Below are 17,441 nucleotides of genomic sequence, written 5' to 3'. Positions count from 1 at the left end.
GGCTCTCCAAACGCGACATGGCGTCCAATCTCAATTCCAGACAATTCTACATTGAAAAAGTAAAACGGCACTCCTTCTCTTCCAAGCTCTGCGGTGCGCCCAAACAGTGGTTTACCCCCACATATTGGGTATCGACGTACTCAGGAGAAATTGCACTACAACTTTAGTGGTCTAATCTCTCCTGTTACCCTTGTGTAAATAAAAATTGGGGGGCAAAAGGATCATTTTTGTAGAAAAAATGCGATTTTTTTATTTTCACGGCTCAACGTTATAAACTTCTGTGAAGCACATGGGGGTTCAAAGTGCTCACCACACATCTAGATAAGTTCCTTAAGGGGTCTAGTTTCCAAAATGGTGTCACTTGTGGGGGGTTTCCACTGTTTAGGCACATCAGGGGCTCTCCAAACGCGACATGGCGTCCAATCTCAATTCCTGCCAATTCTACATTGAAAAAGTAAAACGGCGCTCCTTCACTTCCAAGCTCTGTGGTGCGCCCAAACAGTGGTTTACACCCACATATGGGGTATTGGCGTATTCAGGAGAAATTGCATAACAAAATTTATGGTTACATTTCTGTTTTTACACCTGTGAAAATATAAAAAATGGTTCTGAATTAAAATGTTTGCAAAAAAAAGTTAAATGTTCATTTTTTCCTCCCACATTGTTTCAGTTCCTGTGAAGCACGTAAAGGGTTAATAAACTTCTTGAATGTGGTTTTGAGAACCTTGAGGGGTGCAGTTTTTAGAATGGTGTCACACTTCATTATTTTCTATCATATAGACCCCTCAAAATGACTTCAAATATGATGTGGTCCCTAAAAAAAAAAGTTGTTGTAAAAATGAGAAATTGCTGGTCAACTTTTAACCCTTATAACTCCCTAACAAAAAAAAATTTTGTTTCCAAAATTGTGCTGATGTAAAGTAGACATGTGGGAAATGTTATTTATTAACTATTTTTTGTGACATATCTCTCTGATTTAAGGGCATAAAAATACAAAGTTTGAAAATTGCAAAATTTTAAAAATTTTCGCCATATTTCTGTTTTTTTCATAAATAATCGCAAGTAATATCGAAGAAATGTTACCACTATCATGAAGTACAATATGTCACGAAAAAACAATCTCAGAATCACCGGGATCCGTTGAAGCGTTCCAGAGTTATAACCTCATATAGTGACAGTGGTCAGAATTGCAAAAATTGGCTCGGTCATTAAGTACCAAATTGGCTCTGTCACTAAGGGGTTAATCCAAAACTGTCTGACAGAAACCTAAACACCTATTGAATATGAAGTTGGGTGGCCAAGAAGATACATGTATCCTTAGCCAAAATGTAATCGCTAGAGAAGACCAAATTGATCTGATGTGAATCGTATTCTTGTCGAATTTTTGCTTTAGGCTTAAAATGGTCATCACCATTTTACACATTGCAGAAAACAGCACTGCCCTATGAGGAGGGACCATCATAGCCAAAATAAAAGCAAAAGCAGGGAATGCAGCGGTCATTTTGGTCTGAATCTGGATACTGAGAGGATGTCTCTGTTTTCCAGAGAGTTAGGGAGAGAAAGCTATAAAACACCGAAGAAACTGTACAAATAGTGTGTGACAGCAACGCAGTGAAGATTAGTGTGCGAGGAAAGTAAAACAATACAGATTTTAATGATAAGGAAAGTCAAAAAATGAAAAAAAAAATGTTTTGCTTATCTCTAGTAATCACCCAGAATATAGACATTTTGGAAGAAAACTAATATATATTAAAATATTTCTCACATTTTGCAGTTTTCCATCTTGAAAATAATGATGATGGCATCCACCCTAAAAAATGAAATGAAAAATGTAAGGGTATATTTATGTTACAATTTTGCCCTTTTTTTATTTTTAAAAATTGTAAAATCTACTTGGAATGGATTTTTAAAAAAAATTTCCTTCATATAATGTGGCTGAAAACTAAATTTTAGGGCAGGATAGGTATCTATTTATTTTCTTATTTAGAAACGTTCTGACCACTCAGAAATAATGAAATACATGTGATCATAATGTAAACAGGACCTGTCGCCAAGTCCAAAATATCTAGTTTTTATTCTTATTTTGATCCCTACAATGAGAATTCAGTTTTTTGTGGGTTTTTTTAAAATCTGCCATATGGCTCTTTTTATAGTCTTTACAAGGGGGCGGAGCTTACAGGGTAGTTTTGCAGAGTAAAGACAGAGAATCTATAAGCCACACCCCTTTGCTAAAAGCAATAAAAAAAATCAGCACTAAATTAAAAAAAACAACATATATCATATGGCAGATATATAAAAAAAAAGTACTCAGAAGCATCGGGAATAAAGTAAGAGGTCCTCTTTAAGCACAGGTAAACCTCTCTTACCCCTTGTCCTTGTGTCTCGACACTACTTAGGGCCACACAGTCCATCACTGCTAAAGTGTTAACTCGCTGCAGAAGAATTCTGTGATTGTATCCCAAATAGTGATGTCCGTTCACCGAAACCTGGAATAGAAAATGATTTCAGATTGAGGAAGCCTGCCTGCATTTTGCACTCGCTCATTAGATGCTTTGATGCAAAAGATAGGGTCATGGTCCGTTCATTGCTGCTAATGTAAGTGTGCATTTCCTGAAACAACAGGAAGTTAGATAATAAAAAAGCCCCAGTGGCCAGTGTGGAAATTGCAATATTTATATCCTGTGTTTTTAATAAAGATTGGTCATATGGTAAAAAAAACACCAAAAACTTTGTAAAAAATAACATATTTAACAAAAAAAACAGAAAGAATGCATTAAACAAAAAAAAATTAGTTAAACCTGATTTCACATAAGCAATCTCATCCCAGGCCCTAAATATATTGATTGTCTTTACTCTTGGCTTGACAGATTTTAAGACGACCAACTTTGAGAAAAACAAAGCATGATTTTGAGATATTCTTTCAAGAGATGTCTATGCTATATGTGTATTTATAAAGTAACTTGCGCAAAACCTACATTGTATCCATTGTTTGTCACAAGGACTCGGATCTCAAATTCATGTTCCCTTTTAAAGGGCACTTCGCCTTTGACTTCTTTCACACCCCAATTATTACTTTCCCTCGTGTTGCAAAGAACAAGTCCTTCATCAAAACGTGGGTTGAAATGGAAGGCGATATCGTCACTTTCAGTACTGCCGCACTGGAAATTCACAGAAAACCTAAAAAAAAATATATCTGGAATTGCTTAATTGATTTTAGATAAGAGCAAAGAAACATTCTCAAAGGCATCGATGTAATGGAAGAAAACAAATCACACACCTGTCAGCTAAAGGTTGGACATCGCCACGGACAATAACAACGGAGCCATCGCTGACGCCATTGTGAAAACCGGTGCTGAATGGAACGGACTGGAAAATTAAGACTAGGATTAAAAAAATATAAGTGACAGTCAAAAATTCTAAGAAAGTAAGTAAAGCCATGGTATAAGTTTGTAAAAAACATTTTTGTTTACATTTCTGAAGTTCTGGAACAAAGGATTTAAAGCTACGCCATAAAATGTTGTATAGCCCAACATTGACTTTTATTTTTCAATGAAGTTTATAAATATACTTGGTAAATACAGAGATAAACTAGGTTTCTAATATTAGGGCCATGATGTCTTCTGAGATACAAATTCATTTTCGGTGAAAATATTTTGGACACCTCTAAGGCGTCTTGATTTTTTCTTCCCTTCTTTCGAGAGTCGTCAATTTCGTTTTTGCAGCCAATTCTAGGCATTTTTTTTGTACAACCATTATGATGCTTTGCCTCAATCAGAATGTAACCACCGATAAATACAGAAATAGTATAAGCAGCTCTTACATTTTGTATTTGTCCAATTGGAAAGTAATGATGATGAAATCCAACCTGAAAAATTTGCAAAAATATTTTATTTATTACTGGTGATATATTTAAGTGTATCCATAGTATCTATAATATAACGCTGGGAGCGTCACTCTGTCCGAAGCCTCTATAGACTGCGCAAGCGCAAGCGCCGGCGCAGTCTGGGCCTCACAGAGCGACGCTCCCGGGAGATCGCGGTATGCGTAAGCACTGAACGCATACCGCGATCTCCACCGGAGAGTCAGGGACCGCCAGGAGGGAGGGTAAGTATACTCACCTTTCCCGGTTCCAGCGCTGCTTGCGGCTCCGTCTCCCGGCTCCTCTGCTCCCGGCTCCGGAGGGCGCGGACTGCGCAGGCGCCGATTCCTGCTGCTGGAATCGGCGCCTGCGCAGTCCGCGCTTTCCGGCACCATTTTCTTGAAGACATACCTGCAGTGGAGCCGGACGATAGGTGAGTATGGTATTTTTTTTTTTTTTATATGGCAGCAGCATTCGGGGGCATACACACTGGAGCGGGGGGCATATAATACAATGGTGGCGCAGCACATGACAGAACGGGCGCAGGATGGCCGCAGCACATGACAGAACGGGCGCAGGATGGCCGCAGCACATGACAGAACGGGCGCAGGATGGCCGCAGCACATGACAGAACGGGCGCAGGATGGCCGCAGCACATGACAGAACGGGCGCAGGATGGCAGCAGCACATGACAGAACGGGCGCAGGATGGCAGCAGCACATGACAGAACGGGCGCAGGATGGCAGCAGCACATGACAGAACGGGCGCAGGATGGCAGCAGCACATGACAGAACGGGCGCAGGATGGCAGCAGCACATGACAGAACGGGCGCAGGATGGCAGCAGCACATGACAGAACAGGGGCGCAGGATGGCAGCAGCACATGACAGAACGGGCGCAGGATGGCCGCAGCACATGACAGAACGGGCGCAGGATGGCAGCAGCACATGACAGAACGGGCGCAGGATGGCAGCAGCACATGACAGAACGGGCGCAGGATGGCAGCAGCACATGACAGAACGGGCGCAGGATGGCAGCAGCACATGACAGAACGGGCGCAGGATGGCAGCAGCACATGACAGAACGGGCGCAGGATGGCAGCAGCACATGACAGAACAGGGGCGCAGGATGGCAGCAGCACATGACAGAACGGGCGCAGGATGGCCGCAGCACATGACAGAACGGGCGCAGGATGGCAGCAGCACATGACAGAACGGGCGCAGGATGGCAGCAGCACATGACAGAACGGGCGCAGGATGGCAGCAGCACATGACAGAACGGGCGCAGGATGGCAGCAGCACATGACAGAGCGGGCGCAGGATGGCAGCAGCACATGACAGAACGGGCGCAGGATGGCCGCAGCACATGACAGAACGGGCGCAGGATGGCAGCAGCACATGACAGAACGGGCGCAGGATGGCAGCAGCACATGACAGAACGGGCGCAGGATGGCAGCAGCACATGACAGAACGGGCGCAGGATGGCCGCAGCACATGACAGAACGGGCGCAGGATGGCAGCAGCACATGACAGAACGGGCGCAGGATGGCAGCAGCACATGACAGAACGGGCGCAGGATGGCAGCAGCACATGACAGAACGGGCGCAGGATGGCAGCAGCACATGACAGAACGGGCGCAGGATGGCAGCAGCACATGACAGAACGGGCGCAGGATGGCAGCAGCACATGACAGAACGGGCGCAGGATGGCAGCAGCACATGACAGAACGGGCGCAGGATGGCAGCAGCACATGACAGAACGGGCGCAGGATGGCAGCAGCACATGACAGAACGGGCGCAGGATGGCAGCAGCACATGACAGAACGGGCGCAGGATGGCAGCAGCACATGACAGAACGGGCGCAGGATGGCAGCAGCACATGACAGAACGGGCGCAGGATGGCAGCAGCACATGACAGAACGGGCGCAGGATGGCAGCAGCACATGACAGAACGGGCGCAGGATGGCAGCAGCAAATGACAGAACGGGGACGCAGGATGGGAGCAGCAAATGACAGAACGGGCGCAGGATGGGAGCAGCAAATGACAGAACGGGCGCAGGATGGGAGCAGCAAATGACAGGATGGGAGCAGCAAATGACAGAATGGAGGCGCAGGATGGGAGCAGCACATGACAGAACGGGGGCGCAGGATGGGAGCAGCACATGACAGGATGGGGGCGCAGGATGGAGCAGCACATGACAGAATGGGGGCGCAGGATGGGAGCAGCACATGACAGGATGGGGGCGCAGGATGGAGCAGCACATACCAGGATGGAGACCATATACCAATATAAATGCTCGCCACCCGGGCATAGAACGGGTTCAATAGCTAGTATAAAATGTTGGCTCCAGTTTTTTGCAAATGTTATAAAGTGATTTGAGTGGAATCCAATCTCCACAGTTTTGATTCAGGCAAATTTACTCAATTTTGGAGAGAAAGAGGTTTTGATTTGCATTGCATAAATTTGATGCAAATCAAATCTTCCGGAAAGGCTCTCAAAAATGTAACTTTTATCCTCCCCTCTCCTGCTCATTAAATGTCCTGTCTCTACCCAGTCCTCCCAATTGGCTCCTCTTCTGTCTAATTCTTCTTCCAGAGGCGTCCGTGTCTTCTTTTTTTTGACCCTGCTGTTGTCTAGGCCCCATGCGTTCATATCAGAAGCAACATACATCGATAACGTCAATGATATACAAAAACTTGATTCCAGCTCACCTGGTAGCTCTATGCTCATCCTCCTGGGGCACAGACACTGGCCTCACATCAAGGAAAATAGAAAAAATTGGAGTCCGGCTCAACAGGACGGGATTTTCCTTTTGTTTTTCAAAAGAAAATATAGTGCATACAAAAGAAAAATTGACATGGTCGTCATAACCCAGTTGACGCGTTTCGACTGCACTAAGCAGTCTTACTCATGAGCCGGACATCAATGATGTACATCACACCTCACATGACCACGTAAGGCCTAGTCAGTGGCGTCTGAAGACCCAAAGCGAGAAGACTGAAGAGAAGCAATCAAAGGACCAGGTTGGGGTGGGGATGGTATGTGGAGGGCCAGCTTGTTCCATGAAGAAGCCATCAAGCGAAACCCAGGATCGGATAGTAGCTGGTGTGCTGCATGTTTGACATATGGGAGGAAGGTATTTTTCATATGGATATTTTTCACATGCACACAAATAATACTATGCTTTTATTGATGCTATACTAGAGAATGTTTTGGTTTCCTTAGCTAAAATATATTTCTGAATGTTTTGTGTGGTGTATTTATAGATATTTTATCATTATAATATCATAAAATGGGGATTTTTATGAATTAGTGTCAGGAGTTAATAATTATGGTTCATTTATATGGAGAAGGAATCCTGTAGGGGTCAATGGCTTATATAATCATGGACCTGTAAGCAGGCCCGACTTGCCCAGGGAAGAAGCCGACATGCGAAACTCAGAGTCGGTTATAAACTGGTGTGTCACGTGTTTGATTTTTTTTTGTGTGTGTTTTTACTGGATGCTAACTGCCCAGCAGGGCTGCTTTATGTCTGATTGTTTGTTCAGGGAAACTCGTATCAGTTTTGTTGTCAGAGATCACTTGTGGAACTACTTGTCTTAGCAGGACTGATAGCAACACCATTAGTTGAAATTCACCGGGACAGGATGTGTGAATGAAAGCGAAGACTTCAGAGGATGTGAATTCTCCCCTTAGATTATTGATGTGCATTTTATATGTTGCTCCATCTGTATTACACAGCAAATGCTGGGGTCTTTGTTAGTTCTCCAGATGTCAAAGTAACCCTATGATCACATTGTTGGGGTACTGATTGGCTGACAGAGGGAATTCGGATTTACTGAGCACAGTAGGCCTGAAAGAAATACTGCCTTTTTTTCGCCATAGCAACCAATCACAGCGCAGCTTTAATTTTACCCAAGGGGTTTATAAAATGTCAACTGAGTTCTGATTGGTTGCTATGGGCAGTGAAGTGAGCTGTTGCTAGGTGACACAAAGAAAAGAAGGGTTATCTGGTAATCTATGACATTTTGCTAAGGTAAAGGGCAACTACATAACAACAGTGTCCATCCCTCACTTCCGCTGAGAAGCCTAACATTACTCTGGAAAACTGCATCCATCTTTGTAATAAAGAGGTCATGGAGGTTCACAAAGACCCCAAAATCTGCCAACTAAAAGTCCACAGAGAGGGGAAACAATGTCCCAATCAGGACCTCACCCCATCATCAGTGATTATGCGCACAGCAATATATTCAGACTTGTTTCGAATGACATTTAAAAGCCAGGACGGCGGTAACCATCGGCTGTTGCTAGGTGCTCGTCCTTTCCATCTGTAGATAGGGGCCTAGTGAAGGCCCCCATCACATCACCACCAGCTTTGGACTTCAAGGGAGGTCATTGTATTCACTATTTATTGCAATAAAGTAATATCACAGTATATAGTACAATCAATAAAGCGATTTCAGGTTGAAGTCTCCTATGGAGAGTACAAAATAATGTGAAAAGTAATAAAAATAAAGCTTCTAAAAATATTAAGAAAATTAGAAAAAAATAATATAAGTTCAAATCCCTCCTCTCCTACTGTATTTCCCCACACAAAAATAAGGAAATAAAAGAATAAAAAATAAACATATTTGGTATCACTAGGATCCATCAAAATATAAAATGCAAAGCAAAAAATAAATAAATAAATGGAATCACCAGAATTGCCATTTTTTAACACTACGCAACCGTCAAAAGATGCAACAAAAAGCTAGAAAAACACGGCATGTTCCCAAAAATAATACTAATCAGTACAATGGCTCATAAAAAAAAAAAAAACATTCGTACTGCTCCTTTAGTAAAAGATTTTAAAAAGTTGTATATCTCAGAAAATGGCAACATAAAATAAAAAAATAAAAAATCTATGTAAGTTTTGTTTTGCCATATTCACAATGAACACTTAACAATTAATGTGTTTTTTTTTCACTATTTTTACCACATTTAGAATTTTTTTAAGTAAATTATTTGGTAAAATGAATGGTGGCATTTTAAACTACAAATCACCTTGGATAAAAACAAGCTTTTTCCATATGGCGATATAGATGTACAAATAAAAGTGTTAAAAAAGGGTAAGAAAAATCAAAAGTCCAAAAGCTAAAACTGGATGTAGTGGGAGGCGGTTAAAACCAAAGCATGCCATAGTCTTAATGTATTTCAGCTTTTTTTTTCCAAGTAAAAAGAATAGAAACCGAAAATTCGACAAAAAAGTTAAAAGTGGGGATAGAAGCGTGGTGCATGCATTGGATAAGGAAAGAGGCGTGGCACATTGAAAGGGCAGGTGTAACACCCCAGGAAGCTGGTTGTTACAGTGGTATTGCCTTCCTCACGGGGAGGGTAATGCTATGCCTGGAAGCAAGGATGATCCCTTTAACAGGTAACATGTAAATACAACACTGTTCTGACTTGAGGCCAGAAGGGGGAGCTCTGAACTCGATTTCAGGGTAGCTTCCCTAAATATATTCTGGCTGGAGGAGAAGGTAGCTAGTCAGTCAAGAGGAGATCTGGAGCTGAGCTGACGTCTGGTTCTGCAGCTCCTGACAGAGCAGTCTGTTGGAGACTGTGAGGGGAGAAGGAGCAAAGGATGAGAGAGAGAGAGAAACTGGAGTGAAGCTGTGAGTAAGCTCACTCCAGAATCAAGCACAGAAACCGGAGGCCGGAAATCCGAGGTTGTTTGGGGTAGCTGTATGCCCCACAGCAGAAACCAAGTCTCCTGGCCACCGTTACACCCGAAGGCACAGCAGCATATAGAGCCTGGAGTCACCACGAGAAGGGACACCTGTAAAATTGCTCGAGTTGCCTGCCATGTGGGTAGTGTCCACCTAAAGGGACAGAGAGAGAGAGGATCTTGTGTGAAGTCTCAGACAGCAAGGAACATAGAACACAACGCATTAAGGAAGGCTTATAACGCCACCTGGCTAGGGGGATTCCGAATCAATTCCAGGCTGCTGGGATTTTAAAAAACCTGTAACCTGTACCTGAACTGCACCAGTAAAAAGTAAAGAGACTGCAACCTTGTGTCCTCCAGTTCTTTCCTGCACTTCACCATCTATGATTGGGCTCACTCCGGGATCAAGCTCGGGAACCGGAGGCTGGAATTCTGAGGTTGTGGGGCTAACTGTATGCCCCACAGCAGAAACCGGCAGGTGGGAGATTCCAAGTCTCCTGGCCACCATTACACCCGAAGGTACAGCAGCAGATAGAGCCCAGAGTCACCACGAGAAGGGACACCTGTAAAACGGCACGAGTTGCCTGCCATGTGGGTAGTGTCCACCTAAAGTGACAGAGGGAGAGAGGACCTTGTGTGTAGTCTCAGACAGCAAGGAATTTAGAACACAGCGCAGTAAGGAAGGCTTCCAACCTCACCTGGCTAGGGGGATTCCGAATCGCTTCCAGGCTGTCTGGATTCCTAACACCACCTGTAACCTGTACCTGAACTGCACCAGTAAAAGGTAATGAGACTGCAACCTTGTGTCCTCCAGTTCTTTCCTGCACTTCACCATCTATCATCTCTACCAACTACACAAAGAGCCCTGGGGATCAAGTTCTACCTATGGAGATCTATACCACCTCTGCTGCAATACCATCATCCCCAGAGGACCCCTTTAAGCAGCGTCGGCCATCCCTGGCTGATTACCACAGGTGGCATCACAAACACTACCTTAGACTTTATTCCCACTACACTTTTCCCCTTTTATTGGATGCCCAGGGCCACAGACCGGGTCACTGCCACCGTGACACATCCCTTTAAGAACTGGCCCAGTTCTGAGTACCCCATGGTCTTAGCAGGCTCTCCACAGGATTAGAGATGTGGCAAATTGATAGAGCAGGATTAGAGGTGTGGCACAATGAAAGGTCAGAATTAGAGGTGTGACATGTTCATTGGGTGGGTTTAGAAGTGTGGAACTTGGATTGGGTGGGTTAGAGGCATGGCATGTGGATTGGGCAAGGAACACATGGCATTCCATTAAAAAAAACCTAATGGGTTCTTATCAATATGTTTGAACTTACCCTAAGCCCACTTTCAAACAAGCCTATCATTGGCTCACTTGGGCACTTGACCGCATGACCAAGGATCTACACTGACCGCTACAATAATGCCTAACATTTACCCATAATGTGCCCGTCTAAAACAGGCCAATAAGAAACATTCTGATGAATGAGAAATAAAATAAAGGTAGTATAGGCGGAGCTGTCCGATCTCACTTACCCCTTGTGATTGTATGTCAATTTTGGTTAGCTTAATGCCGCCCATCAGTATCACAGCTTTGACCCGGTGAAGAGCAATCCTGTGACTGTACCCCATAAAGTGACGTCCACTTACAGAGACCTGGAAGAGAGACCCATATCAGATAGAGAAAAAGGCAACAATGGAGGAGGGAGAGAATAAAATGGTCAAGGCTGGTTCTCTAATTGTGTCTAGGAAAAGTAAGTGACACTACAGTTTTCCATAAGTGATATAGCTCTCCATGTCCAGCATAGCCAGTCAGATAGTCTTCCACACACTCTGTTTACTTCCTGCTTTTTGGTCTCTTTATTTTTTTTTATCTCTGAATGGAGAATGGCCCTTTAATATCCCTTTATCTCCCCACATAAAGATGGAGACACTTAAAGGGGTTGTCCAGACTTGAACTTAAAACATTTGCAGTCAATCTATGGGAGAGCAGCGTTTTGAATCCTCACGGCGCTCACACCGGTGCTCCGATGCACATGCTGTGCCAACACTGGGAGCAGCTACGTGACCGCAAATATGCAATTTACATTCATAAAGTCATGTGCCGACTAGACGTGTACAGCTTTGCCCAATGCAAGTGAATTGAGTGAGTCCAGGCACGTCTAGTCGGAATGTGGCCGTAAGTGGACATATTGCAAACACGCAGTCACATGACCTAGCGCTGGCACCAGAGAATCCAAAGTTTCAAAAGTCTACAGTCACATGGAATGACGGCAGACTTTACCCTAAGGCCTGGCCTAAAGTTCATCACACCGCACTGCAGAGCACTTAGCATCAGAGAGAAGCGATTCAATTCTGGATCAAATTCATGCGGAATTATAAGAAATTGCTTGGTAGCTATCATCTCGCATTATCGAAGCCAGTGTAAAAGACAAGGCAGGGAAGGCAGCAACTATTTGTGAATAGAAAGATAGATAATTAGATACATAATAGATTGATAGATACAAGAGAGATAGACAGATAGATAGATAATAGAAAATGGGAAAAAATTCCAAGTGCGGTGAAATTGCAAAAAAAAAGTGCATTCCCACACTTGTTTTTTGTTTGGATATTTTACTAAGTTCACTAAATGCTAAAACTGAGCTGCCATTATGATTCTCCAGGTCATTACGAGTTCATAGACACCAAACATGACTAGGTTATTTTTTTAACTAAGTGGTGAAAAAAAATGCCAAACTTTGTTAAAATAAAAAAAAAATTGTGCCATTTCCAGAACCCGTAGCGTCCCCATTTTTGTGATCTGGGGTTGGACAAGGGCTTATTTTTTGTGCGCCGAGCTGATGTTTTTAATTATACCATTTTGGTGCAGATATACGGTCTTTTGATCGTCTGTTATTGCATTTTAATGCAGCGTAGTGGCAACCAAAAAAAACTTAATTTGGGCGTTTTGACTTTTTTTTTTTTCGCTACGCCACTTAGCGATCAGATTAATCCTTTTTTATTGATAGATCGGTTGATTCTTAACACGGCGATACCAAATATGTGCATGTTTGAATTTTTTTTTTTACTGTTTTATTTTGAAAGAGGCGAAAGGGGGGTGATTTGAACTTTTATATATTTTTAAAAAAATATTTCCAAAAACAATTTTTTTTACTTCTGACATGCTTCAATAGCCCCCATAGGAGACTAGTAGCTGCCAGAATCTGATTGGCTCTGCTACATAGAGGTGATGATGATCAGATCTCCTCTATATAGCAGAATTAGGGAATGTTTCCACGTTCAGTATTTGTTGCGTATTGGATGCTTTGTACAACCGCAGTGCCCAATCCGCAGCGTTCAGATGTAGCAGCATAGCGGAGAGGATTTTATGAAATCCCATCTCCACCATGCGTGCGAACACGAATCCGGTGGCCCTGCGTTTACGGACATGAGGCGCGTCTTTATAGATTGCAGCATGTCTATTTATCTTGCGGAGACGCACCGTTCTATGTATAGGATGCGGTGATTCCGCATGGTTCAATGAACACAAAAGCCGGCAGCGCTTTGGACGGGGCAGGTGTCCGATGGAAACCATGGAAACATAGCCTTACTCACTTGCTATGAGTGCTACCACTGGGTGGCGCTCACAGCAAGCTGACATTGACAACCATAGAGGTCTCCAGGAGACCTCTGGTTGTCATGCCAACGGATGATAACCCGTGATCACGTGACAGGGTCACCGATAGGGCGGATTTCCGGTCCAATGGCTGGAAGCAAGAGTTAAATGCTGCTGTCAGTATTTGACAGCAGCATTTAAGGGATTAATAGCTGCGGGTGGATCGCGATTCCACCCGCGGCTATTGCAGGCACATGGCACCTGTTTTGAACATTTGTGGGCTTACCGACGGAGCTCACATCAAAGGGAGGGAGTCCGACATCAGCGTACTATTATACCCAATGTCGGAAAGGGGTTAAAGAGCTTGGAGAAGGTTCAATGCAGCGCTAAGATACGTAGAGTATCACACATGACTTTTCAGGATAACTGAAGGTTTAATTCATTGCAAACAATTTGTGGATCCAGGTTCATGTGTCCCTTTGGGCTCTTTTATTTTTATTATTATTTTTTGCCCAATAAAATTCAAATTTTTTTTTGTGATACGAGCTGTAGTTTTTATTATTACCATCTTGGGATCCACACAATTTTTTTTTTTATTTTTATTCCATTTTAAGGAGCGGTAGAATGACCAAAAACAATGATTCTGCCATCTCCATTTTTTTTTCCATTTCCATGTTCCCCGTGGGAAAAATATTCTGATATTTTGCCAGTTCAGACGAAACAGTTCAGAAAAGTTTTGCTTCAGATAAACCTACTTTGTATTCACTGCTTGTAATTAGGATCTGGATTTCAAATGGCTGCCCCCTATGAAATGGCACCTCGGCCTTGACTTCTCTTTTCCCCCAATTATTGCTTTCCCTCGTGTTGCAAACAACAAGTCCTTCATCGAATCGTGGATTGAAATGGAAGGCGATATCGTCATTATCAGTACTGCCGCACTGGAAATTCATGGAAAACCTAAAAAAAAAAAAAGCAATATGTACATAAGATTATATGGGTGAACATAGCATCTTATGGGGACATTTCTAAGACGGTCTTGGAAAGATTTGGGCCTCTTCAGTACTTTGGAGACAGTCTTTGGTTTTCTGCAGCAGTTCTTCTAAAGAAACCATCCTTACAACTCTTCATTAAGGGGTGTGGTCTACCAAAGGGGTGTGGTCAGGAAAAGGGGTGTGATCTCCAAAAGGGATTTAGTATGCAAAAGAGGTGTGGGCCACCAAAGAGGTGTGGTCTCCAAAATGGGTATGACTTAAAATGAGGTGTGGTCTTCAAAAGGGGTAGAGAGTCTTCAAAGGGGTGCATTCTAAAAAAAAGTGTGGTCTTAAAGGGGCCATGGTAAGAAAAGTGGTGTAGGCTGCAAAAAGAGTGGTCTTCAAAAAAGGTTGGATTCTGCAAAAAAAGTGTGGTCTTCAAAAGGAGTGTGGTCTGCTAATGGGGGCATAGAATCTTCCTGTAGGTAATAGTTCATGGACTAAAAGAAAGGCCCCACTTCATAGTGAATATGGAGGTGCAGTAACATGGCGTCTTGTGCACGTTCTCACCAGCAACGTTTCCAGGTCTGTAATGGAGAAGAACAATCTGGGGTAACTAGGGGAGTGATTTCTATTTTTCCTATTCCTTTCCAGAGATTTTCTTAGAAAATAAATAATCAATAAAACATACTGTAGAATTAAAGAAAAGAATTACGAACCTTTGGGCCTCGGGAAGGACGTGCCCACTGATAACGACTACGATGCCATTCTTGATGCCGCTGTGAAAATGGGCGGTGTAAGGAACGGGCTGGAGAGCGAAGGTCACAATCGTAAAAGACATATGGCTCAGAAGTAAGGAAGGAGAGGAATGATAAGGGATCAGTTTGTAAAGGGATCTTTGGTATATCAGCTTTATCCATCAGGGCCATGATAATATAAAATTAACTTTATCATTAACACAATAGTTACCAACTTTGGTTTTCTCTGGAATCCAGGGCATAAGAAGCACGCCCAACAGAGGGCGTTCTGGGGGAGCTCCCAGGAGAACCGGTGCAACCCCAGAGGGTTGGGGGCGAAACGGAAACACTCCCAAATATCTTGTCAACAATGTAACACCTCAATCGAAATATTGCTAACTGGACTGTGTGTAGACCATGATGCCCACTGCTGATATGAGGTGTATACTACATACGAGTTGTGAACAGAACCTTGCCTATGCAGGTAGACGCTGACCACTGATGGACGCAGAAAGAATAAGGCTCCTGTCCAAGAACTAGTATAATGGCCCTCTGCAGCCAAATAGTTCATCATAATGCACAATTCCACCGTCTTTAGAGCTAGAAGTGGCCCCCTTACTTCTTGGGCCCCTGTGTGGCTGCACAGGTTGCACCAATGATACGTCCGCCCCTGGTGCTGACCATGTAATTCAGCTCCCGGACTCTCTCCTTACATGCGGAGCGCACGTCTACCGTGAATGTGTGGAGGACGTCACCAAGGGGTCAAAGCAAAACTCAAGGTGCAAACTTTGAGACCACGCGTTGTATTTTACTTGCAAATTATTTCTGCCTACAAAGCTTTTTGTAATAATATAAATGGCACCACAGACAGAAAGCCAGGGGGGCACATACTTCATGGTGTGGCGCACAGGCTACCCAAAATGTGCAAAATGTATTAAAAACGCAAACCTGTTATTGTTCAGCAGGATTTTGACTCAGACCGATGTGTACATGGCGGTGTTAAGTAAATGTCCCAAAGCTGCCAAGATTGACGTGAAAACGTGTTCTTTTTATGGTCTGAGGTCTTGCCAGACCCCAAAGTATAATACACAGAGGGAAGGGGTCTAAAAACCTAAAACATTGTTCTTGCCCATCTGTACCCCACCTCCGCTGCTCTACCGCTCCCTGATCCTACACGCTCGTCTTCGTTCTTCCAGTGCAGGGTCCCTTGGTGAGCGGTATCAATGATGCGCATTGACCTCCATTGACGGCATGGGCTTCAACACTGGAAGAACCAAAGAATTGCGTGGAGAACCGGGAAGCTGAAAATGCAGAGTCAAGGAAGGACCTACTACAACCATCTGGCTGCCATTTATTGGGGATTCACGTAAACCGAATCATGAACATTTCCAATTCGCTATAGTCCGAAATTGTTGGGAAACTGATCATGAATTTGGTTTGTTACTCTTTGATTTTCTCATTTCTACAAGCAATATGAAATCGCAGTGATAACAGCTGCCACCAGCACCATGCCAGTACTCACGGGATTGTAGACGGGGTTGTCAGCCATGGTGAACGATGTATCAGACCGATATCTCCTGACTTCCAAGATGATCGGAGCAGTTCTTCAGGTGATTGCTACTTATCAACTGTCTCTGCAGCATGAAATTCAGCGCTCCGCCTAATGGGCAGACCTGGAAATTATTGATTGGTACAAGCGACAGCCGGTGTCACCTGCTGACTCTCGACTTGTCACACTTCTGTAAAAAACTTTAATCCATCACTTTAGTGACCATTTTGGCCTTGTGTTACTCAGCCCTGGTCGACAGGTCTGGAGCCACGAGTTCGGCTCACACGTAAGGCAACATCCAAAGATTAATTAAAATCCAACAGGTATTTTCCTCTGGAGATTCTCAGAATCGAAGATGTGCTAGCAATGGATCCTGTAAGATCTGCACGGCACCTTCAGGACTCGGCAATCCAGGAGGATCCAGAAATTATAGTGTAAACTCACGTTTTTCTCAAATACCTTGATATAAAGTCCAACGTCTCATAGGAAGGGTTTTTGTTGCTTTCTTTTTTCTTTCTAGATTTTATTGCAGCTTGTTTTATTGATTTGGCAATAAGTGATTTTACAAGGGCTGGATCATTCCAGGTTTCAGGATACTGGTGTTTGCTGACATCATTAGGTAATTAGGACTTGGCACACAGTGATTGACTTATCTCTCATCCAGGGCTTATCTAATCTAGACTTAAAGAGATTTTCCCACAAGCAAAAGTTTATTTTAATCAGTGGATCTCGAAATAATAATAATTTCCACAATCGGATGTGTTTAAATAAAATGTTCCTGTGCTGAGATAATCTTATAAATATGCCCCTGCTGTGTACTGTGTAATGGTTGTGTCTGACCGTACAGGAACATGGTCTGATCATACCACAGCTCCTGGGCAGGGGGGGAGCAAAAGAGTATTCAGACATTACAGCAAGGGATCACTGCTGATTGTTTTTGTGAGATAAAACATTTCCCTGCCTGTTTTTAAACAACGTTTTGCTTTGAAGAAAGAATCATTTGTGATCCTGTGCTGTCCTGT

General features: G+C 43.4%; 1 protein-coding gene across 5 annotated transcripts in view; it reads right to left on the bottom strand.

Moving 5' to 3' along the window:
* Nucleotides 1–16,853, bottom strand: part of LOC138667835 (galectin-8-like) — a 29,141-nt gene extending 12,288 nt beyond the window's left edge. Inside the window, exons 1-9 of one of the 5 annotated variants that reach the window (XM_069755924.1) lie at nucleotides 16,393–16,850; nucleotides 14,853–14,912; nucleotides 13,918–14,119; nucleotides 11,104–11,223; nucleotides 3,821–3,865; nucleotides 3,278–3,366; nucleotides 2,976–3,177; nucleotides 2,367–2,486; nucleotides 1,766–1,810 (exon numbers count right to left, since the gene is read on the bottom strand). In XM_069755924.1, coding sequence (XP_069612025.1) covers nucleotides 1,766–1,810; nucleotides 2,367–2,486; nucleotides 2,976–3,177; nucleotides 3,278–3,366; nucleotides 3,821–3,865; nucleotides 11,104–11,223; nucleotides 13,918–14,112 — 816 coding nt within the window. In that variant the 5' untranslated portion in view covers nucleotides 14,113–14,119; nucleotides 14,853–14,912; nucleotides 16,393–16,850. Of the gene's footprint in view, nucleotides 1–1,765; nucleotides 1,811–2,366; nucleotides 2,487–2,975; nucleotides 3,178–3,277; nucleotides 3,367–3,820; nucleotides 3,866–11,103; nucleotides 11,224–13,917; nucleotides 14,120–14,852; nucleotides 15,031–16,392 lie in introns of those variants that run through there. The other 4 variants (XM_069755923.1, XM_069755920.1, XM_069755921.1 and 1 more) reach the window with 4 other exon arrangements.
* Nucleotides 16,854–17,441: the final 588 nt, after the last annotated feature.

Source organism: Ranitomeya imitator, chromosome 2 (assembly GCF_032444005.1).
Source record: "Ranitomeya imitator isolate aRanImi1 chromosome 2, aRanImi1.pri, whole genome shotgun sequence".
Lineage (NCBI taxonomy): Eukaryota > Metazoa > Chordata > Amphibia > Anura > Dendrobatidae > Ranitomeya > Ranitomeya imitator.
Note: the sequence above shows the minus strand (reverse complement) of the source record. Positions and strands in the feature narration are given on the sequence as shown.